Below are 24,683 nucleotides of genomic sequence, written 5' to 3'. Positions count from 1 at the left end.
TCAGCGTAGTAAAGATGACAGGGTTGAGCTGAGGATTAAAGGGTTACAGTGCATTATTATTTATTTGGATTTGTGTTGTGGTTGTACCTAGAAGCGTCATTCAAGGATCAGGGCCCCTTTGTGCTAGGCTCACAGGGTGAAAAGACAGTCTGTGCCCCAAAGAGCTTATGATCTAAGTACTAACGACTGTTGATTGGCCAGGACTGCTTGGTGGGGGCGCAGATGGGTGGGGGAGGGGAATGAGTGATGGAAGGAGAAGCCAACAAAGTAAGTTTAAAAAGGGATTTGGTTTTAGGTTCTCCCGACTTGGCTTCAGCAGGGTAGCTGTGTATCATTGCTGTGCTAGCTGTTGCATGCAGCGATAGAGCTCTAACTTCCTCCTTTCATTTTTTCCTCTTCGTTTACTGAAAAAAGCAAGAGGAAGAAGAGCTTTTCTCCACTAAGCCTACTGACCATCGTTGTGTGAGCGATGAGGATGATACCATGGGAGAGTAAGAACTTCTCTGTCAGGCTGTGTCTGCACTGGGAAACTTGGTAGCTATACTTCTCCACCGGTGTTAGCAAGGGTGGACTCTGTAGGGTAGACCAGCATCATGGCTGGTAGGTTGGAAAGGGTTAACTGGGCGTAGGCAACACATTGGCTAAAAATAACAAAACCAAAGTCTGAGTCCTGTTCCTACTGGAGTTGCATTGATGGTAAATGATGATTACAGAGTTTCTTAGTTCAGACCAGTCTGAACCATCACCACTGAATGACCGCAGGTACAGTTGTGGATGCTGACTGTCCAAAGCCACATTCGGATTGGCTGGTGGGGCCTGCTTGATGTCACAGGTGTTCACCAATTTCCAGCTGTACTCAGCTAGGACCTTCTGGTTGATTTATTCAAGAAGTCCCTATTACCATTGTGGTAAAGGAAGAAAATGTTATGATGCTTCACTGATAAAGAACAGAAGGACAGTGAGTCCTTCAAAGTCACTGTACCTTGTTAACCAAGCTAACCAACTTCCATTTGATTTTGATCTGAACTGCTTATTTTGTATCCCCATCTGTCTGTCTGCACTGATACTCTGGCGTGACATTAGAATTCAAAGAGCTGCCATAGTAAGTCATTTATGTATTGTTTTCATCTGAAAAATAGCAGCTAGAGGTGTCAGATTAGGTGGATACTATAAATTTACTAGTAAACACAGTTCAGATCCTGCAACCATCCCTTGTTACCTGGCCTCACAGTCCCATCCTGTTTCCAGTCTCATTCACTTGCTCACCTGTCCATATGCTTTTCTTCTCTTCCCCTTTGTTCTTCATGCTTTTTTCTTCACCTTTGTTCTCACAACTTTTCTCCAAGTATTGTCACTGTAGCTTATAAGCAAACATTTTAAGAGTGCAGCTCCTTCAAGATGCATGAATAATAAACCAACTTGAAAGATGCTGGTTAGGTGCATGTGATGTGCCCCTCTTGTGGCTAACTTATAGAGGATAAGAGTCTACTACTGCTACCAGCTAAAGAAGGCACTCCTTTAGGTCCAGTGGTAGAGGCCTGTGCTTTGAGGGTGAATGTCTCAGGCTTGCTCCTTGCTGGTGGACTTGTGGAGGGGATTGTTGCAAAAACCACATGATGTTATTTTCATTACCCTTCACTCCCACCTTGTTTATCACTTGACCTGTTAGGTCTAAACTTAGCTTGTAAACTTTATAGGGCAGAGTGGTCTTTTGTCTCTAAAGTGCCATAATCCCCACAGGAATTGTAGACATAAGCTGTGTCAGAAATTCTTAGTTATGCTCTTCACGGAGTGTCACTCCAAGTCCAGAAGCAAAAGATCAGTTATTAATGTAAAGCTGCCTCTACAAATGGAACATAAATGGAAAAGAAACCTGCTGAAGACAATTTTTTCCCCATCCTTCTATTTCCTGTGGGCCTTTCCTGAAGCAATTGTTGCCAGTTGAGCAAGCAAAGTTTTTGCAACTTGTCATTTTCATCTCATATTGTTAGGCCTGTTCTTTTATTTATTTTTTTATCACTTCCTGAATTGCTGTGCCTGCTTCTTCCCACACCAGTTTCTCTCCCCCACACCCTGACTATTTCAGGTAATTTGGCAGGCAAAACCCTTGGCTCCTAACTGGACATTAATTATTGTCTTGGGTGCCTGTAGATCAAACCAGCAATAAGAACAATGATTAAATTGCTATAAAACAGACAAAGGAGGACATATTGGAATGCAATCCTGAACCTTGAAAGCCGGGTTTTCGTCCTCTTGCTTTGCATGTATGGAAAAATGCTTTAGAAGGAGATGTTTTCAAATGTGCATAAGTGACTTAGGCTAGGTCTACACTACGGGGGGAGGGGAGAGTCGACCTAAGATACGCAACTTCAGCTACGTGAATAGCATAGCTGAAGTTGCGTATTTTAGGTCGACTTACCTGGCTGTGAGGACGGTGGCGAGTCGACCGCGGCTGCGCCGCCGTCGACTCCGCTTCTGCCTCTTGCTGCGGTGGATTTCCGGAGTCGACGGCAGAGCGATCAGGGATTGATTTTTATCGCGTCTTCACTAGACGCGATAAGTCGATCCCCAACAGATCGATTGCGTGCCCTTAGGAGTCTAACTTTCCAAACAGCTCTGTACACGTGGAATATAGCAGATCTGGATGCTAGGTGCCCTCCAGTCATATTGGTAAATGGCTCCTTGCTGCTTGGAGCCCTTTGTGTGTGTGTGTGTGTGTGTGTGTGTGTGTGTGTGTGTGTGTGTGTGTGTGTGTTTTAAACTGGCTGAAATGTTAGTTTCCATTTGTTTGGAATCCTGTGCATCTTTTGCAGAATCTGGAAACATCAGCTGCTGCTTTGTCAACTTGAAATTGTTTGTTTAGCGTTTCGGTGGATAACACTGTAAAGCATTTCTGGGTTTCTGTTAACAGCTCTAGCAGAGAGCGAGGAAGGTGGTTGAGAGGTGAGAACTGAACTTGTGCTATATTAAGACTCCCTATATAGATTATACAAGATTTTGTGAAAAAAAACATTTCCCATCACGTGCTTGTTAGTTTACTTAGGAATTCAGGTCTTATCTGCCCTGGAAGACTTACTGCTGGGAAACTAGTAAAATTGTTTCAAACCAAGGGGCCGAGGGTGAAATCCTGGCTCTATTGAACTCGATGACAAATGACCCATTGGCTTGAATGGGGTAGGGTTTCACCTTGAGTTGAATTATTGAAGGTGGAAGGGATTTATAGTCATGCTTTTTAAAACTGATTTTCATTAAATTCCAGTGCATAATAAACACAAGGGAGAAAGAACATCATTGTTAAAGATGTACCACCTCTGCCCCTTCTTAAGGTGCCAGAGCTCCCAGTACTTATCTCTGAGAGCCCCAGAGGTCCTTTAGTAGAACTAGGGAAGACCAGACTTGACTTCCCTGATAGTTGTAAAGTTTACAAATAACCAAAAAATTCTCCTGTGCGACCTCCCCCCCCCAGGAGCCCCCCCCCCCCAAACAACAAAAAGCTGTTCAGGGTTCCTTCATTTATTGATAGCCCCCTTCATCCACAAATCCACCTCCTCTTCCGTCTTCCTGTTCCTCCTTGAAACTCTCCTCTGCTGTGACACCTTCCAAAACTTGACTGGGTTTTTTTGAGTCATATCAGCACTGTATTAATTTTTAAAAAAAAGCAACATTTGTACAGGAATCAGTCATTGATCCCACAGTAATTACAAGAATGGCTGTCATGAGTTAATAGGAAAAAACGAAACATAGGCCAAGCTGCTTTTAAAGTTTACATTGTTAGGCAGCAGGTGGGCTGAAACCACGACCTGTCAGCTTTGTCTCATGGTTTCCTTGTGCTCCGCATCTCTCTCTCTTGTCTTAGGGGTTGTCTATGTGCAGACCTGCACTGGTTAAGTTAAAATAGTTAAATCAATGCAAATCCCGCTGGGGCCTCTCTTAGTTCAGTTGAGTGGTTGGCTTTGGTTTAATTTAAACTGGTTCATAACTAACTTCAGATCAAATGGAAACAACCCTACTCTTATAATGGAACAGGAGTGTCCAGTTTAACTATGCTGGTTTAAATTCACATTTAAGGCTATACTGGCAAAGCCTTATACTTACATTGGGGCAGGGACCATCTTTTTGTTCTGTGTTTGTACCGCACCTAGCACAGTGGGATTATTGCAATAAAAATAATAAAAATCATAAATAAGGAGGTAAAAAAACAAGACCGAGGCACCCTTTGCATGTCACCTTTAAAATAATCATGAGTGACCATAAGAACGGGCCATACTGGGTCAGACCAATCGTCATCTAGCCCAGTATCCTGTCTTCCGACCGTGGCCAACACCAGATGCTTCAGAGGAGATGGTACGATGAGATTGCCTACAATGGCATCTGGTCCATCGGCGGCTGCCAGTAGCAAAAATCCCCAACCGTGGGAGACAGGACACTAGATGGAGAGGGCTCTGAGTTACTACAGAGAATTATTTCAGGTAGTGGTGGGTCTTGCCCACATGCTCGGGGTCTAACTGATCACCATATTTGGGATCAGGAAGGAATTTCCCCCCTGGTTAAGATTGGCAGAGACCCGGGGGGGGGGGGGTTCGCCTTCTTCTGCAGCATGGGTCATTTGTAGGTTTAAACTAGTGTACATGATGAATTCTTGTAACTTGGTCTTTAAAGCATGATTTGAGGACGTCAGTAACTCCGCCAGAGGTTAGGGGTCTATTACAGGAGGGGGTGAGGTTCTGTGGCCTGCGATGTGCAGGAGATCAGACTAGGTGATCACGATGGTCTCTTAGACGATGAGTTTATAACAACAAGCAACCATTGAGTGATCCATCCCCTGTTGTCCACTCCCAGCTTCTGGCAGTGAAGTGTGGAGTCCCTACTCTCTGCCTTGCTTCATTTTATGTGCCCCTCTTTTCACCCACTCTTCTGTTTCTGGTACGTGACTCTTCTTGACTTTGATCCCCTTTGACTTTTCAGAGGGGTCGGATTCCTGGATCTGAGCCTGACCATACAGCTTTGATTCTGGGTTGGATACAAAACCAGACAGAGCTTTTTTTTGTTGGTTTTGGTTCAGAAGCAGCCAAACTATCCTGCAAAAGAGCTCAGGAGACTTGACTCCAGTCTGCATCTGAATTCGGACCCCTCGCGCTAACCTAGTCTGCATCTGAGTGCCGCTACTGCCTTGCCTCTCGTTCTAATACCCAGGGTGTTTTAATCCCTCTAAATGGCTCTATTATATTTTTACAACATACAGAACAGAGTACGGAGTTGGTGGTGATTAGGGGGAGGGGTGGGAATGTGTCATAACGAACCATTCAGGAGCTCAGAGGAAAATATTTCTAGCCATTGTGTCAAATCCTCTTTGAAATGACATACATTATTCATCTGACTTTGCTTCCGCAGATCTCTGTATTCAGCTTGTGAGAAGGGGAATTCTGAGGCTCTCTGCCCCATATAAGGGATTCAGTGGACAGGGCACTGGGCTGAGAACCAGAAGACCTAGGTTCTGTTCCTACTTCTGCCAGTAGCGAACACTCAGATATCTAATGTACATAACCTGCTGTGGCAAAAATCCTGCAGTCCTGAGCTGAACAGTGCTGGAGAGACAGAAACCAGGCCTGACTGGGGGACCTTCCCATTTCTTATTTTAGTGTCATGTCTCTGTAACGTGCACTGCTGAGTGGAGCTGGTGATAGGTGCTTACTGTTCTGTTTCTGGCATACGTGCAGAGAAGTCCGATAAAAACATAAATCACTCTTGCTGGAAGGTTGCAACATAACACTGTTTGAGAATCCAGATCAAAAACAGACCATAACCAAAACCAGAGAGAGACAAAGCAGGCTACTCCCCAAGGCAGAGAGACACAGCTCACCCCACTGTTTTAGGCTAGCTATTTCCAGACTGCCTTTGATTGTGTGCTTTCCTACAGAGCCCCCGTCACTGGGAAGCAGGACCGGTAAACCCCTTACTAATTAAGGTGACAGCCTACAATTCCAACATAGTTTTCAAATACACCACCCCTCCATTGCGACTCCAGTCACTCAAAGGAGAGTTCTGGAGACCATCTGTGTCCCAGCCTCAAGGAAGATATTGCAGTCCTTAAAAATAGTGGACTGTTATGTTTCCAGTGGGTTAGAAATTCTAGCTCCACTGCGTTCTGGCCCCACTAGTGGAACCCATATTGCTTTCAGTGAACTCTGCACCGAGCACAAACTCGCAAAACCTCTATCTGCAAAGCCAGAGATGACTTAACCTTATTTAAGTGCAAACAAGTTCAGCACTGAATGAGCTCATGCTCTACAGAGAAACACAATTTCTGTGTAACTTGCTGAACACCTGGGCCTGGAACTGGGATCCTTTCAGCTATACCCTCCCCCAACCTCTACTATTTGAGAACTCCTCTATAGCAGGTCCCATACCCTCATTGTGGGCTAGCCAGCCACTGGAGGGCTAGCCATCCCTCATAAACCTAGTACAGGGGTGGCCAACCTGTGGCTCCGGAGCCACGTGCGACTCTTCAGAAGTTACTATGTGGCTCCTTGTATAGGCACCGACTCCGGGGCTGGAGCTACAGGCGCCAACTTTCCAATGTGCTGGGCGGTGCTCACTGCTCAACCCCTGGCTCTGCCACAGGCCCTGCCCCCACTCCACCCCTTCCTGCCCCCTCCCCGAGCCTGCCATGCCCTCGCTCTCCCCCCCAGAGCCTCCTGCATGCCACAATACAGCTGAAGGGGGGAGGGGAAGGTGCTGATTGGCGGGGCTGCCGGTGGGCGGGAGGCACTGGGAGCGGGTGAGGGGGAGCTGATGGGGGGGCTGCTGATGTATGGGTGGGAGGTGCTGGGAACAGGGGGGAGGCTGATGGGGGGCTGCTGATGTACTACTGCGGTTCTTTGGCAATGTACATTGGTAAATTCTGGCTCCTTCTCAGGCTCAGGTTGGCCACCCCTGACCTAGTATGTTACAATAGGACCACGCTTCAGGCGTGCTGTCTTCCAGTCCGGGAAGCAGGACCGGCTTTAGGCCAATTCCACCAATTCCCCCGAATCGGGCCCCGCGCCTAAGAGGGCCCCGCACCCAGTGGCAGGGCTGCCGGGGTGGGGGCAAGTGGCCGAGAATCCCTTCCCTGGCTAGAGGCTCCTTTTTAATTTTTACTCAGCCGGTGGCACTCCGAGTCTTCGGCGGCACTTCAGCGGCGGGTCCTTCATTCGCTCCGGGTCTTCGGCAGCACTTTGGCAGCAGGTCCTTCAGTGCCGCCGAAGACCCGGAGTGAGTGAAGGACCCACCGCCGAAGACTAGGAGCGCCGCCCGGTGACTACAAGCCCCACGTGTTTTTTTTATGTGTTTTTTTTTTTTTTTTTTTTAGTCATCCCTGCCGGAGCCCCGTCGAAACTGTTCGTATCGGGCCCCGCACTTCCTAAAGCCGGCCCTGCCGGGAAGCAGTGACTGGTTTTACTTTTCTTCCTCCTACCATAAGGGATGTGACTTAAACAGAAACGGCTTACGCAGATGCCAGGTCATCATGAAATAGGAAGCACTCACTAGTGGGGCTGGCCGCTGTCACACAGGCCTGCAATGACGCTTGCATGTGAATCAGAGATGTTTTTGGCACAAGGCAAGTTCTGGGCAGCTGCAGTTTTTGAATGTATCTTATTTCCCTGGAATTCTAGCAGCACAGCAACTTTTAAAGAAGAATCTTTGTTTGTGTAATACAGGCTTCTCTTTTGTTGGATGTTTTTAAAAAATGTAGCCTGCCCTTGTAAAGTAGCGTCTTTACATGAAGTGTGTACTGGGGCGTGGGAGGTGAGGAATGTTTTTATGACATCCCAACCCCACTCCTGCTTCCCTGGTTCTCACATCTCTGAATCAGGTACCCACCCTGGGTTGCCGTCCCTAGTTAGTTACATCAGTGTAAACCCTGAGCGACTTGGGAGTCAACCGTTGCTGGGGGTTGACATGGATGTAAACTGAGGCCAGATTTTTATCCGAGTCCATCACTGGTCTGTAATCAGAATGTGCCTGGCCATACTCTGCATACCCTCTCTCTTACCTAGCAGGATACTTGAAGATGAATACACCAGAGGCTGACACGCTGCCTCTGCAGGTAACTATTATACAGACTGTAGGCAACCGCTAGACTTCCACAGGCACTCAGCAAAGCTGCATCCTCATTGAGCTTCTTAGCAAGTTCATAAGGAAATATTTAAAAAAAACAACAACCCTTTTTGTATACAAGTCAAAAATGACAGGAAATATCTCTCTATAATCTCCCTGTGGCTAAGGATTGCCGCTGCTAAGCAGCCAACCACAGATAGTAATGTTTCCATGTTCTTCAAACTGCTTCTGAGCACATTGTCGCAGTGAAAGCCTGTCTAGATGGTTTTCTAACGCATGTCCTTTTCTGGCAGCCAGCCTTTGGTGGTCATTGAGTTTGGTGCTTAGAATTCTGTGTTGGTATGGTTAAAAAGCTGGCAGTGCTACTCCTGTGTGGCTGTGTTCTTGTTAATAAGTACATCTTCTCCGTGGAAAGTCCTTTGGTTATTGACCAATTGATTTAAAAATCTTGCCGTAGCAAATCCTTCTCTGCAGAGGAGATTTTACACAACAGGAGAGCTCAACCCATGGGGCTCTGAAAAGCGATTGCCCAGATCCCCGAACAGGAGAGGCAAATGGAGCTCGGATGCAGATGATGAGGATTCCTGAGCTCGCTGGCATTAACGAGGCCAGTAGCAGCAGTATCATAGCGTTAGCTGAATAACGCCACTGGAAGCTGACAGTTACTCTGGATTTACCCCAGCGTAACCGGACTTTTATCTGACTGTCCCCAGTGGCAGTGTAATCAGGGTATGCTGGTCATATCCTGCAATCTTCTTACAGGAGCTTACCATCTCAATTGTCACGGCATTCCAATTGCCTTCAGTATGTAGCATAGACCTTATGATGTGCCAGTGAAAGTGTTTCCAGCCTTAAGTTTTGGTCAGCACACACAGCATGTCCCGTACATGCCTGAGTCCATCCCAAGACATCAGGAGGAATTTGGCTTCACTAACCTTTGATTAGAACCCAAACTCATCCAGGTCTTGCATGAAACCATCAATTGTGATGTTTTATTAGTGTGTAGTGGCAATAATGGCTCCTGATGCAGGGCCTTTAAGTTCTGTATCTCAAATCGAGTATCTGTTATAACCTTTGAGACCCCTTGGGCTAACCGCTAGCACAAACAGCCTCTCAAGATGAAAAGGGAAGGTGTATGGATTTGTGTTTGTGGGCACACAGGGCCTTTCTTGAGAACTAATTGTGGGCATGTTGATCTGGATCGTTGTGATGGGTTGTATGTATCTAGTGGGTCTGTCCTGTGTCCAGTACCATTCAATATTTTCATTAACAACTTGGATAATGGAGTGGAGAGTACGCTTGTAATATTTGCGGATGACACCCAGCTGAGAGGAGTTTCACGCACTTTGGGGGACAGGATTGGAATTCAAAATGACCTCAACAAATTAGAGAATTGGTCTGAAATCAACAAGATGAAATTTAATAAAGATAAATGAGAAGTACTAACATAGGAAGGAAAAATCAAATGCACAGCGACAAATGAGGAATAACTGGCTAGTTGGCAGTTCTGCTGAAAAGGATCGGGGGCTATAGTGTCTATGAGTCAACAGTGTGATGCAGTTGCAAAAAAAAAAGCTAATATCCTGTTGGGGTGTACTAACAGGAGTGTCATATGTAGGACACAGTAGGTGATTGTTCCCCTGTACTCGGTACTGGTAAGGCCTCAGCTGTGTTCCGTTGTGGGCACCACACTTTAGGAAAGATGAGGACAAATTGGAGAGAGTTCAGAGGAGAGCAACAAAAATGATAAAAGGTGTAGCAAACCTGACTGTGACATCCTGCTGGTACGCAGGAGTGGGATAAAAGGCTGAAGAGAAGAACTTATTCCCAAATGAAGCTGCAGACCACAATCCCTCTTTTTTTTTAAAACAGAAAACGTTTTCAATTTTTAAATAATGGCCGTTGTGAAAAAATATTGTTGTGTATTTGGTTGTCGTGGTAATAGAACCTTGTGTTGCTATGGCAACTGAGTTAAATTATTAGGAGATAACCCAGCCAGCTTGGCTGGCTGTTGGTTAGTTCTGTGTGTGGAAATAAATGGCTGCTACAAGGTTTACAGCTCTCTGTGTCTCCAGTGATTCTTCCTAAAACTGTTGCCTCCAAGGATATAACAAATATATTTTTGTGAATGTTAATGTGTTTTTAATGTCGTGCCTTTGCTATTTTTCTGTTCCTGCCTGACATTCTACTGAAATCTATTTAGACACACCACACAGTTTTACCGCCACACAGTTCCAATGAAATCCGCCCTGACTTTGCGACTTTGAGTGTCTGATGGAAGCTGGAGTGATCACTTGCAGAAGTGGCGACTCATCACAACTGGAAGTTCCCCTTTTGAGTTTGGAGGTTTTTAAGAACAGATTAAACAATGATGGAAATTCCACTATGGCCCCTGGAAGTCCATTCCAATGCTTAAACTATCCTTATAATTCAAGTTTTTCCTAATATCTAACCTAAAACTCCCCTGCTGCAGATTAAGTCCATTATTTCTTCTCCTATCTTCAGTGGACTCTGAGGACAATTGATCACCATCCCATTTATAACAGCCCTTAACATATTTGAAGAGTCTTCTCGGGTCTACCCTCAGTCTTCTTTCCTCAGGACTACACATGCCCAGTTTTTTTAACCTTTCCTCGTTGGTCAGTGGGACAGAATACACCTCTGTATTCACACCCTACACCATTGTAATAATCTTTGTACAATGTACGCCTTGGAAGGTATCACCTGAAAGCTCATAATTTGTTGATCAGTATTGTCATGGTAAAATGTATGTGGCAACATTGTATGTGAAGTTATAAGATTCCCTGTACAATGTTATTAACACATGTGCCAACCCCCACAGCCCTGCCCAAACTAAGGTTGACAAACAGGTCTGTCCTAAACAACGAACGGAATGTGTACTCTGCTTAACTTGCATGTAAGCAGTAAACGCAGCCATCAAGCAGGAAAGGAAACAAAAAAAGCTCAAACAGGTGAGGAAAAGCCAGCAGGGAATATCCTTCCACATAGACTCTGTCTCCTAGTGCACATCTGGAAATGTTTTCAAGAGGGGGACTGAAACTATAAAAAGGACAGATAAAAACACCCCAGGGGACCCCTTTTTCTCTCTCTCTCTCTGCCCATCACATTCACTGCACCTGAAAGGACAAAGAAAGCATTCATTGGACAATATGGGGAGGGGTCCTGACCTACAGGGTTTGGTCAGTAGGACTGCTGAAAGTATGTGGTGAGAAACTTGGCTTGAATCTAACACAGTTTGTCAGGTATTAGTAATTGTTTTATCTTTATTTTCCTTGTAACCATTTCTGACTTCTATGCCTCGTTGCTTGTACTCATTTAAAATCAACGTTTTCCAACACAAATCTGTTTCACTGGAAAATTCCCAAACAGCTCCAAGGCTGACTCCCATGGCTTTACAGAGTGTGGTCTTTTAGGGTGTGAAATGGTGTCTCCAAAAGGTAGTGGTGGAAGCTCTGGGACTGCTAATGACTGGACAAAGCACAAGACAATGTGCTCGAGCGAGCAAATCTTTAGCAGCAGGGAGATGGGTTGGATAAGGGGCGTTGCCATCTCTAACGTCTACGATTTTGAACGCTGAAAGTACTGGCTGACTGGCGAGCTTGATGCACAGTGATGTGCTGGCTTGGGCAGTGCGGTAGAGTGCTGGAGGGAGAACTGCTTTCCAGAACCTGGAGAAAGGGTGGCTGGCAGAGGATGTATCTGACTGAAAACTGGCTCCAGAGTGTATGGAGACTATTTCACCTCCATTAGGGTGGTACAAAAGAGCATCTGTATTAAACAGCGTGGGTGGGGGGTAGGTGTGGGTGTACGTATGTATTATTGGTTTGTATTACCATAATGTCTGGAAGCCCTAGTCACAGACCAGAACAAGAAGACAGTCTCTGCTCCCAATGGGTTTACAATCTTAAGTAGAAGGCGAGAGGCAACAGATAAAGACAGACCGACAGGGGCGCAGAAGGAAACACAATATTTTTTTAAGCCACTGGCTGTGTTGGGGGGGTAGGGTGGAGTGAGGAGAAGCCAAGCAGAAGCAGGAGTCTGTAGAGGAATAGCCAGAATTGCTCTGTGGGGAAGAGTAGGCCTGAGTACGTGCTGGACTCACTCTGCTGGCGCATGCTCATGGCCATGTTGATCTAAAGCATCCCCTGTCCTTTGCCGAGGCCTACCTAGTACCGGGCCTGGGCTCTCCAGGTGAGGTCAGAAGGCGCTTAGCTCCCTTTGTTCCTCTTCCTTGCCCCTTCTCTTGTACCTCCCCTGTAAATATACACTTGGGAGGGAGATTTCTGGGATCGGAACTTTCAGAGAGTTGCATGGGACCCCCTAAGTGCTGCCCCCCCAGTCTTACAGTTGCCTGGCACAGTTAGGGGATATTTGCATTCCAAGGTGTGCCTGTAGGTGGCACGGGACAGGGCAACTGGGGATCTACCTCCGGTTGCAGGCTATTTTAAACTCATACAGAATCTCATGGGCCCTCCTGCTGTTTCAGCCCTGGTGTTCACCAGATCCACATGAGATTCCTCGCTCTCTATCCACCGACTTTCACTTCCTTGACATACAGAGGTTAAGTCTGCAGTGCTGAAATCCTTGCTGTGCGCTGACAGCGCTGCTGCAACTTCTCCTATTTCTCTGTCCTGCCTCTTGCACTTGTGTACAAACCCTCTAGAAATCCCCTTCCCCTCCAGTGATCTCTGACCATCTTGGTTTTGAACCATTTCCTGAATCTTAGTCCTGACATTATTCCTCTTTTCACTTAGGCTTCCTGTTATCTGTTTGACTGTGGCTTCCAGTTCCTTTCTGCAAGCTGCGTACTCATCCCTACCACTGCTTCCTTTTCCTACCGCTTGTGTCGATCTGCTCTCTGCCCATATGTTTGTCTCTTCTCAACCAGGTTAAAATCTCACGCGCACAACACAGAGCTATTCTTTCAGCTGGGAACATCTTCCATTCAGATGTGGCTTGCGGCATCTGCTTCGGGCTTCTTATATAGAGCAAGGACAGTTTGGTGCTTAAAACACTAACCTGGGCCCAGGGCCAGTGCAACCCATTAGGCGACCTAGGTGGTCGCCTAGGACACTACGATTTGGGGGGTGCCGAAATACCACCGCGGTTGCCGGCGGGACCTTCCCCGCCTCTGTGTGTGTGTGTGTGTTTGCGGGGAGGGGGGATTTCGGGGCAGGACCTTCCGCCGCCCAGGGCAGCAAAAAAGCTGGCGGCGCTTCTGCCTGGGCCATGGGAAAGTCTGGTTTGATGCTTGCTCTGCCACAAACTTTTTGTGTGACCTTGGGCAAGTTCCTTAGTCTGCCTGAGCCTCCGGTCCCTGTATGTAAAAGGGGTGTAATAGCACTGCTTTCCTTTACCGGGGTCCTGTGAGGGCATATACATTGAAGAGCATGAGGCACTGAGATAGGAATGTGATGGTGGCCCTATAATTACCTTAGATAATTAGAGGTTTCACCTTTTGTGAGTTGAGAATGTTTCTATGATTTATACTCCAGGGGCGCCTACAAATCTCAATCAAGATCAGGGCCCCATTGTGCAAGACTCTGCACTAGATCTCTGTAATATTTAAGCCTGGCTGTTATGTTTTCCTGAAAGCCAGTATAGATCCATTGTCCTAGGTTTTCTCAAACTGAGACCTTTTCCAGTCCAGAATGAAGGGATCTCATTTTATATATTCTTCAGACACAGGAGAAAAAATGTTGGAAAGGAAACTAAGTATTAGAAACGGCTAAACTGTGAGCATCTTAAACTCCAAGTGGAGGTGGTGATATTGACAATGATCTGTCTTGATGCCCATGTGACGTGTTTTTTATTTGTGCTTGTAGAGTACCGATTTAACGAGCACAGTTGGCTACGACAGCATCATTCAACATCTGAATGATGGCAGGAAGAACTGCAAGGAATTTGAAGACTTTCTGAAGGAAAGGTACAGAGCTTTCTCTAAACGCCTAGTTAGTCATGACTAGGAAATGGGTTGGTAATATTTTGATCTGCTGTTCCACATCTGGTTTTTCTGTCTTTCACTGTCCACAGACGATGTAAACATCTTTCATGTTGAACTATATGGAACACGCATTTTTATGCTGCCTCTGGTACGAGGCTGATGCCGTGGGTGACCAGATGTCCCGAATTTATAGGGTCAGTCCCGATATTCGGGGCTTTGTCTTATATAGGTGCCTATTAGCCCCCACCTCCCTGTTCTGATATTTTTACACTTGCTATCTGATCACCCTATGTGTGTATTGTGCTTGAAATCCTGTGCCAATCAAATTTAATGTCAGTTCCCAAGCCTCGTGTTCAATTCTGCAGCCATTACATGCCTGTAACTCCCATTGAAGTCAGTGGAAGGTTTTTCTGGGCAGGGGGAGTTCAACCTATGATACCCACCGTTGTGAGGTGCTCAGATACTACAGTAATCATTGGATGTTTTTTCCTAAGAGATCTGCTCTAGGAAGTATTTTGGGGGTAGTTCGAGCGCCTGTGTTACACAGGAGGTCAGACTAGATGGTCACAGTGGTTCCTTCTGGCCTGGGAATCTATGACTCTTCAATGTGTGTAGCCCCCCAACACTCTTGTGAAGCGAGGAGGGACTGTTTTCTCTATTTTACATGTTCCCTAAGGGGAACTGAGGCGACTTCTCAGGGTCCCACAGGAAGCAAGTGGTGGAGCAAGGAATTGAACCCAGGTCTTGGCATGATGCCCTAACCTCTAGACCATCCTTCCTCTCAGGTTAGGCCAGTTAGGCAGCTGGCATTTTATGGAAAACATTGGAAGGGAGAGGGGGCAAAAAAGTCTACTTGAAACTATTCTCACTATAGGCTTGCCCTGTGGCTTTGTGAAGTATTTCAACGTCGATTCACCAAAACAAACGAAAAATGTTTCTTACGCCAGCAGCTCAGGAGTACTTTGAACATGTAATCTGGATTTATGGCCGTTATTGTGTTGTTGACTGACGTGACAGAATCTCTGAAGCCTGGCATGTGTGCCCATAAACTGGAGGTGTGACACTCCCAGATTGCTTCGGAATGGTTGCTCTTTATTTTCCAGGGGCTCTCATGACTTTCTAATTGACAATCGGGAAAATTTTAGGGCCAATTTTCAACTGTTTCAGTTAAAAAAAAAAAAAAAAAATTGGAATAGTGCCAATAGAGATTTTTTTTATTTTTCCTTAAATTCTTTCGGGGTGGGTGTTGGTACCTCTGCCTGGAGCACCCTTTACTCAATTACACTGGGGTTATTGGTCTTATGTTTGCTGAATTAGATGCCCTTAAGGTTGTATTTCAAAGTATACATGCACTTTGTGGAACAGCATATTTTTTTTACAGGCTATTCAGCAAGCACTTTTTGGCATCATGAATCTCTGTGTCATTGTGCTCGAATGTGCAGGAGAAGCAGCATGGTCTAGTGCTTAAAGCAAGGGACCAAATTAGGTCTTTTTGTTTCTGTTCCTGACACTTACTTGTGGTGTGACCTTGGGTAAATCACGTAAATCTTTCTTGTATCAGTTTCATCATCTAGAAGATGGGTCTAACACCGCCCTCCCTGAGGTGTGAGGCTTAAATAGGCATTTTGATCTTCTAGGATTAAATGGCTACAGAAGACGAGATTATAATTTAACACAAATAGAGTGTTGGCAAAAGGTGGTATATGGGCAGCCCTGGAGACCAAACTCCGCTAGTTATGCACAAGTACAGTTGAGTTACAAGACGAGCTTTCTCAACCCATTAATAGGTTTCAAACCTGACCTGGAAGGACCACATCTATGGAATAAGAATTAGTTCAGCCTCCATTCCAAGGGTGACGTCATGCTAGGAGTCTACTACAGGCCACCTAACCAGGTGGAAGGGGTGGATGAGGCTTTCTTTAAACAACTAACAAAATCATCCAAAGCCCAAGATTTGGTGGTGATGGGGGACTTCAACTGTCCGGATATATGTTGGGAAAATAACACAGCGGGGCACAGACTATCCAACAAATTCTTGGACTGCATTGCAGACAACTTTTTATTTCAGAAGGTTGAAAAAGCTACTGGGGGGAAGCTGTTCTAGACTTGATTTTAACAAATAGGGAGGAACTTGTTGAGAATTTGAAAGTAGAAGGCAGCTTGGGTGAAAGTGATCATGCATAGAGTTTGCAATTCTAAGGAAGGGTAGAAGGGAGAACAGCAAAATAGAGACAATGGATTTCAGGAAGGCAGATTTTGGTAAGCTCAGAGAGCTGATAGGTAAGGTCCCATGGGAATCAAGACTGAGGGGGAAAAACCACTGAGGAGAGTTGGCAGTTTTTCAAAGGGACACTATTAAGGGCCCAAAAGCAAGCTATTCCGCTGGTTAGGAAAGATAGAAAATGTGGCAAAAGACCACCTTGGCTTAACCACAAGATCTTGCATGATCTAAAAAATAAAAAGGAGTCATTATAAAAAATGGAAACTAGGACAGATTACAAAGGATGAATATAGGCAAACAACACAGGAATGCAGGGGCAAGATTAGAAAGGCAAAGGCACAAAATGAGCTCAAACTAGCTACAGGAATAAAGGGAAACAAGAAGACTTTTTATCAATACATTAGAAGCAAGAGGAAGACCAAAGACAGGGTAGGCCCACTGCTCAGTGAAGAGGGAGAAACAGTAACAGGAAACTTGGAAATGGCAGAGATGCTTAATGACTTCTTTGTTTCGGTCTTCACCGAGAAGTCTGAAGGAATGCCTAACATAGTGAATGCTAATGGGAAGGGGGGTAGGTTTAGCAGATAAAATAAAAAAAGAACAAGTTAAAAATCACTTAGAAAAGTTAGATGCCTGCAAGTCACCAGGGCCTGATGAAATGCATCCTAGAATACTCAAGGAGCTAATAGAGGAGGTATCTGAGCCTCTAGCTATTATCTTTGGAAAATCATGGGAGACGGGAGAGATTCCAGAAGACTGGAAAAGGGCAAATATAGTGCCCATCTATAAAAAGAGAAATAAAAACAACCCAGGAAACTACAGACCAGTTAGTTTAACTTCTGTGCCAGGGAAGATAATGGAGCAAGTAATTAAGGAAATCATCTGCAAACACTTGGAAGGTGGTAAGGTGATAGGGAACAGCCAGCATGGATTTGTAAAGAACAAATCATGTCAAACCAACCTTTCTTCGATAGGATAACGAGTCTTGTGGATAAGGGAGAAGCTGTGGATGTGGTATACCTAGACTTGAGTAAGGCATTTGATACGGTCTCGCATGATATTCTTATCGATAAACTAGGCAAATACAATTTAGATGGAGCTACTATAAGGTGGGTGCATAACTGGCTGGATAACCGTACTCAGAGAGTTGTTATTAATGGTTCCCAATCCTGCTGGAAAGGCATAACGAGTGGGGTTCCGCAGGGGTCTGTTTTGGGACCGGCTCTGTTCAATATCTTCATTAACAACTTAGATATTGGCATAGAAAGTACGCTTATTAGGTTTGTGGATGATACCAAACTGGGAGGGATTGCAACTGCTTTGGAGGACAGGGTCATAATTCAAAATGATCTGGACAAATTGGAGAAATGGTCTGAGGTAAACAGGATGAAGTTTAACAAAGACAAATGTAAAGTGCTCCACTTAGGAAGGAACAATCAGTTTCACACATACAGAATGGGAAGAGACTGTCTAGGAAGGAGTACGGCAGAAAGGGATCTAGGGGTTATAGTGGACCACAAGCTAAATATGAGTCAACAGTGTGATGCTGTTGCAAAAAACGCAAACATGATTCTTGGATGTATTAACAGGTGTGTTGTGAGCAAGACACGAGAAGTCATTCTTCCGCTCTACTCTGCTCTGGTTAGGCCTCAGCTGGAGTATTGTGTCTAGTTCTGGGCACCGCATTTCAAGAAAGATGTGGAGAAATTGGAAAGGGTCCAGAGAAGAGCAACAAGAATGATTAAAGGTCTTGAGAACATGACCTATGAAGGAAGGCTGAAAGAATTGTGTTTGTTTAGTTTGGAAAAGAGAAGACTGAGAGGGGACATGATAGCAGTTTTCAGGTATCTAAAAGGGTGTCATAAGGAGGAGGGAGAAAACTTGTTCACCTTAGCCTCTAAGGATAGAACAAGAAGCAATGGGCTTAAACTGCAGCAAGGGAGGTCTAGGTTGGACATTAGGAAAAAGTTCCTAACTGTCAGAGTGGTTAAACACTGGAATAAATTGCCTAGGGAGGTTGTGGAATCTCCATCTCTGGAGATATTTAAGAGTAGGTTAGATAAATGTCTATCAGGGATGGTCTAGACAGTATTTGGTCCTGCCATGCGGGCAGGGGACTGGACTCGATGACCTCTCGAGGTCCCTTCCAGTCCTAGAATCTATGTATCTATGAATCCACGGTCCAGTCAGTCCTCGGACCTTGTGCTGAGACTGCCAGAGAAATTGCCAACTGGTGCCTTTTAGCGATGGGGACACGTGCCCACTGGAAATCCTAGAATCCTAGAAATGTAGGTCTGGAAGGAAACTTGAAAGGTCATCTAGTTCAGCCACCTGCATAGAGGCAGGACCAAGTATCATTACACCATCCCTGACAGGCGTTTGTCCAGCCTGTTCTTAAAAACCTCCAGTGATGGGGCTTCCACAACCTCCCTTGGAAACCTAGTCCAGAGCTTCACTACCCTGATAGTTAGAAAGTTTTTCCTGATATCTAACCTAAATCTCCCTTGCTGCAGATTAAAGCCCATTATTTCTTCTCATATCTTCAGTGGACATGGAGGAAAATTGATCACCATCCTCTTTATAACAGCCCTTAACAGATTTCAAGATTCTTGTCAGGTCCCCACACGGTCTTCTTTTCTCAAGACTAAACATGCTCAGTTTTTGTTCTTGTTTTAACTTTCCTCATTGGTCAGGTTTTCTAAACCTTTTATCATTTTTGTTGCTCTCTTCTGGAATATCTCAAATTTGTCCACATCTTTCCTAAAGCGTGGTGCCCGGAATTGGACACAGTACTCCAGCTGAGGCCTCACCAGTGAGGAGTAGAGCAGGACAATTACCTCCCATGTCTTATATACTATACAACACGCCTGTTATTGCACCCCAGAATGATGATAACCTTTTTCACAACTGCATCACATTGTTGACTCATAGTCAGTTTGTGGAAATGGGGTTGGTCTGGCATGATTTTTTTTTTCTTGACAAATCCATTCTGGCTATTCCTTATAACCCTATTATCTCCAGGTGTTTACAAATAGATTGTTCAATAATTTGTCCCAGTATCTTTCCTGTTATGGAAGTTAGGATGACTGATTGGTAATTCCCCAGGTCCTCTTTGCTTCTCCTTTTAAAGACAGGCACTATGTTTGCCCTTCTCCGGGGCGTGTTCCAGAGAAGAGCGACAAAAATGATTAAAAGTCTAGAAAACATGATCTAGGAGGAAAGATTGGAAAAAAATGGGTTTGTTTAGTCTGAAAAAGAGATGACTGAGAGGTAGGATGACCAGATGTCCCGATTTTATAGGGACAGTCCCGATTTTTGGGTCTTTTTCTTATATAGGCTCCTTTTACACACACCCCCCATCCCCGTCCCGATTTTTCACACTTGCAGTCTGGTCACCCTACTGAGAGGGGACATGATAAGTTTTCAAGTATGTAAAAGGTTGTTACAAGGAGGAGGAAGAAAAATTGTTCTTCTTAACCTCTGAGGATAGGACAAGAAGCAATAGTCTTAAATTGCAGCAAGGGAGGTTTAGGTTGGACATTAGGAAAAAATTCCTAACTATCAGGGTGGTTAAGCACTGGAATAAATTGCCTAGGGAGGTTGTGGAATCTCCAGCATTGGAGACTTTTAAGAGCAGGTTAGACAAACACCTGTCAGGAATGGTCTAGATAATACTTAGTCCTGCCACGGGGGAAGGGGACCGGACTAGATGATCTCTCGAGGTCCCTTCCAGTTCTATGATTCTATGTTGACGCTTTAGAGAATATGCTACTATGCCAATGGGAGAACTTCTCCCATCCTCATAGTTAATCCATCTCCGCAAGAGGCGGTAGCTACCTTGACGGGAGAAACTCTCCCGTTGACATAGCGCTGTGTACATTGGGGGTGAGGTCGGTCTAATTGCCTCTCTCAGGGGTGTGGATTTTTCACAGCACTGAGCAATATAGTTATACTGATAGAAGTTCATAGTATAGACCTGTCCCCAGTCTCCTGGGACCACAACCATCCTTGAGGAGTTTTCAAAGATAGTTCAGGGAGCGGGGAGCCAGGAGCTCTCAGGGCTCTCAGCCCCCCACACCGGTCCTTTTAAGTCGGTGGAAGTGCTCCTGGTGAGGACGCGCACCACCGGCCGAACGAGGGTAGTAATTACTGCAGTGGCTGTAAATCGACCTATGTTAGGTCGACTTAAGTTTGTAGTGTAGACATGCCCTCATTTACCTTAGGATGAATTTCATCAGGCCCTGCTGACTTGAATACATCTAACGTGGCTAAATATTCTTTAACCCGTTCTTTCCCTAGTTTGGCTTGCGTTCCTTCCCCTTTGTTGTTAATATTGTGTTACGTGTCTGGTCACTATTAACCTTTTTGGTGAAGCCAGAAGCAAAATAGGCATTAAACCCCTCCACTTTCTTTCTGAGATGATCAGTTATTTGCTCTCCTTCCCCACTAAGTAGAGGACCTACACTTTCCTTCATCTTTCTCTTGCTCCTAATGTATTTATAGAACCTCTTCTTATTGCCTTTTCTGTCCCTTGGTAGGTATAACTCATTTTATGCCTTAGCCTTTTTGATTTTTTTCCTACTTGCTTGTGTTGTTCTTTCGTACTCCTCCTTAGCAATTTGTCCATGCTTCCACGTTTTGTAGGATTCCTTTTTGATTTTCAGGTCATTAAAGAGCTCCTGATGGTGCCATATTGGCCTCTTACTATTCTTCCTATCTTTCCTTTTCATCAGAATAGTTTGCAGTTATGCCTTTAGTGTTGTTTTCTTGAGGAACTGCCAGCTCTCTTGAACTTCTTTTTCCTGTATATTTTCTTCCCATACCTACCAGTTCTCTGAGTTTATTGCAGTCTGCTTTTTCTGAAGTCCATTGTCCTTTATCTGCTGCTCTCACTCTTTCCTTTCCTTAAAATCATGAACTCTATCCGTTCGTGATCCCATTCAGCCAAATAGCCTTCCACCTTCCGATTCATTACCAATTCCTGCTTGTTGGTTAGAATCCAGTCTAAAATGGCTGTCCCCCTGGTTGTGTCCTCCACTTTCTGGAACAAAAAGTGATCCCCGATACAGTCCTCGAACGTACTGGAATGGAAATCCGAGATCCATTTCACATAGGCCACCAAATGGTGGTCAGATAGTAACAGCTCTCTTTCGCCACTAACCCGATCTGCAGTCAAGCTTGATGATTTAGAGGTGGAAAGTGTTACTTCGTGTACCGAAGGATAACAGAGTTGTTCTTGGTGTTGGTCAATATTTCTCCTCATTCTTCAATTCATCAGCCCAGCCTGGCCGATGTAATAAGATAGACTTTTTGCACGTCTATATCATGCACATCATTGTTCCAATTAACTACTGTGAGCCATTCTGTTTCCCCCTCCTCCTTATATTTACTATCACAGCAGGTTTTCACTGTACTGTCCTTTCAGGGGAAGATTGTTGCAGAAGTGAGTCTGAAAACAATTCTGATATTTAGCCCTCCTTACACATAGTTCTTCATGAACACTTTGATCACTGTGTGGTACCCATCACACTGCATTTCCTGATGGTTTTAGACTCCCCATTCAAGAGGATATTAAAGACGACAGATATTGTAAGGACACAGCTTTGGCAGACATTAGGATAAATATAAATAGCTGCCTAATTTTCAGTGGGTCTTTACATTTTTATTACACTTGGGGCATGTGTATTGATTTCATAGCAATTGTAAATGTCCATTTGGGCTTAGAATAAGGTGACCAAACACTACTACTGTGGTCTAGCCATGGGTTCGAATTCTGTCTTCCTCCAGAGAGAAGAGGCTAGTGTGATATCTCAGAAGTGCCACGTAGCCTCTGGGACATGCCATATTTAACAGCTGACTTGGTGGGTGACAACTCCAGGACTAAGGTCCTGCTTCAGATGTTGTTTTTAAAACTTTTGTTTTATTCCAAAGATTCCCTTACAGACCTTGATCCATGGAAAACTCCCACTGGAGCTTAAAGGCCAAATTTTCCATCCACTTAACAGAGGTAGCCCTTTATATACTTCACCAGGGTAATCCCAAATACAGGAGGAGCTGTCCTTAGAGCTTCAAAGGAGGCAAAGTCTGAACACAGGTCTGGGAGCCAGGAACTCGCAAATAGCATTGGGTGATCTTTGTTTTGTTTTTGACAGATTGTTGTTTCACTGAAAAATGCATTTTGGGGGGGGGCCGTTGGGTAAACAGCGACACTATAATCTTAGCTGCTGCTCTTTTGGACTAACCACGTGCAGCCTGTCTGTAGCAGCTGGCTGGAAACCTGGGAGGTGAAAGGGTGAAATTCACAATACTTCATTTCCATTTTTGGCCAAACCTCAGCTATTAGCCCTCTGGTGGTTCAGACCTGGTAGAGTAGTTAGCAGTCCCTTTCACGACCCCTTAGGCCAGGTCAGGACTCAGCTCGACACCGTATGGCAGTATGAGGCAGTTTGTGTGTAGATGGTTTGGGAGCTACATTTCATTCTAGCACCTTCTCCTTCCAGCCTTTACCCTTCTAGCAAGCACCTTGCAGATCTGCATGGCATGTGAGTTTCTTCTAACCTCCTCTCTTTCCACAACAGGGCAACTATAGAAGAAAAATATGGCAAAGAACTCATTAACCTGACAAAGAAGAAGCCCTGTGGGCAGACAGAATTGAAGTAAGTTTAGATCCTTGTGTGTGTTCTCATTCCTATTTGTGTTCATAACAAAAGCTACCTTGACTTGGAACGCTGATGGCGGGGGCTAATGTCGAATCCAAAAAAGGGAGTGCAAGTTAGAAGGAGGCTGAAATTAGTATTGATATGACTGGAAAGAGACTGGCTAAAATCAGAGTCTTGTGTATGAGAGACATGTCAGTAATTGTAATTCATTGATGTTAGCATCCCACTAAACCAACTTCCTATGATCAGAAATTAACGCTACTTAAAGGAAGTCAACACTAGCTGTTGTGGTCTAGTGTAGAGGACTGGGAATCGTGAGAGCTGGGTTCTCTTCCTGACTTCATGCCTGGCCTTGGACACATCTCTTCACTTCCCTAAGCTGCGGTGTGTGGCTGCATGTGAAAGGCTGTATTCTCTACTTGCTTGCATCTTCCTGCATCTGGGCTTTGTATAGAATGGAAATAAGATCTCCTCTACATTTCAGCACTGAAATTCACTGTCCAAAAGAGTCCAATTTCTTGGGACACATTTCAACATGTGTATGTTAGGAGTGGTGAAGGGGTGTTTAGGTTGAACCTGCTACGCTCTGAAAGACACTGCAAATGCAAGAGAACATATAACTAGCTTTCTTTATGCTAATTCCACTTCCTCTTTGGGTACCCTAGAACTACGCTGCAAATGAAGGTGTAGTTAGATCCCAGGTAGGCATATCTGTGCTAGCCGGGTAACAGTGGGTCTGTCTCCATAGCCCGTGGCAGTGAGCCTCCCAGCCCTGGTCTGCACACTTGGGCTTGCGCCAGCACTGTAAAAATAGCTGCACTCTGAAGTTGCGGCTTGAGCTGGAGCTCACACTCAGAAGCCTCCCCTCTGCCCCCCCAGCACCTTAGGCTTCTGAGCCTGAGCCACAACGTCTACCAGCTATGTTTAGGGCTGTAGTGCAAGCCCACGTCTGCAGACCTGGGCTGGGAGGCTTGGTGCTGTGGGCAGCGTAAATATACTCCGGGGCAGTGTAGACTTGGTTGCATGGGCTTCAGTGCAGGCCAGCAACCCAAATGCTTACCCAGGGTCCCCGACGGGTGGCTAGCCCACGCTGAAGTCTGTGCCTACACTGCTACTGTGACCTGTGCTACTGTGACCTGTGCTAGCTAGATTGCCGCCTACCCTTGCTACAGTCACAGAAAAGGAAGTGGAATGAAAGCAAACAAGCTAGTTTTATGTTCTTTTGTGTTTGTAATGTCTGTCAGAGCACCTCGGCTCCCCATCTGCAAAATGGCGATCATCTCTCTTTCTTTGCCTGTCTTGTCTGTTTAGACAGTCCCCGCCCTAAACACAGAAAGAGGCCGTGTTTATGTACGGTGCCTAAACCAGTGGGACCCAATCTTGGTTGGAGGCTCTAGGTCCTACTGTAATACCAACAAATATTAATGATGATGATGATAATATAAGCATGGGTTAAAGCTGCCCCGGGTGTCACAGGAATGTCATCCCGAACTGCCCAGTTGGTTGGCCTATGCAGTGATGTTAATAGTGTCTCCTGTCCCCACCGTCTGTGCTGCTGCATAGGGGCATGAAATCTTGTCCTTGAATGGCAGAACGGTGAAAAGCCCAAATCTCCGTTTGAGCCTGACTCTGTGTGTGTGTGTGTGTGTGTGTGTGTGTGTGTGTGTGTGTGTGTGTGTGTGTGTGTGTGTGTGTGTGTGTGTGTGTGTGTGTGTGTGTGTGTGTGTGTGTGTGTGTG

At 45.3% G+C, this 24,683-nt stretch overlaps 1 protein-coding gene across 2 annotated transcripts in view; it reads left to right on the top strand.

Moving 5' to 3' along the window:
* The window catches only part of PSTPIP2 (proline-serine-threonine phosphatase interacting protein 2), a 55,348-nt gene that overhangs the window by 12,869 nt on the left and 17,796 nt on the right, over window positions 1–24,683 (top strand). For both annotated transcript variants that reach the window (XM_065598695.1, XM_065598694.1), the window contains exons 2-3: window positions 13,947–14,047; window positions 22,865–22,942. In XM_065598695.1, the coding sequence (XP_065454767.1) occupies window positions 13,947–14,047; window positions 22,865–22,942 (179 nt within the window). The remainder of the gene's footprint in view (window positions 1–13,946; window positions 14,048–22,864; window positions 22,943–24,683) is intronic.

This window comes from Chrysemys picta, chromosome 6 (genome assembly GCF_011386835.1).
Source record: "Chrysemys picta bellii isolate R12L10 chromosome 6, ASM1138683v2, whole genome shotgun sequence".
NCBI lineage: Eukaryota > Metazoa > Chordata > Testudines > Emydidae > Chrysemys > Chrysemys picta.
This window is presented reverse-complemented; position numbering and strand designations above follow the sequence as displayed.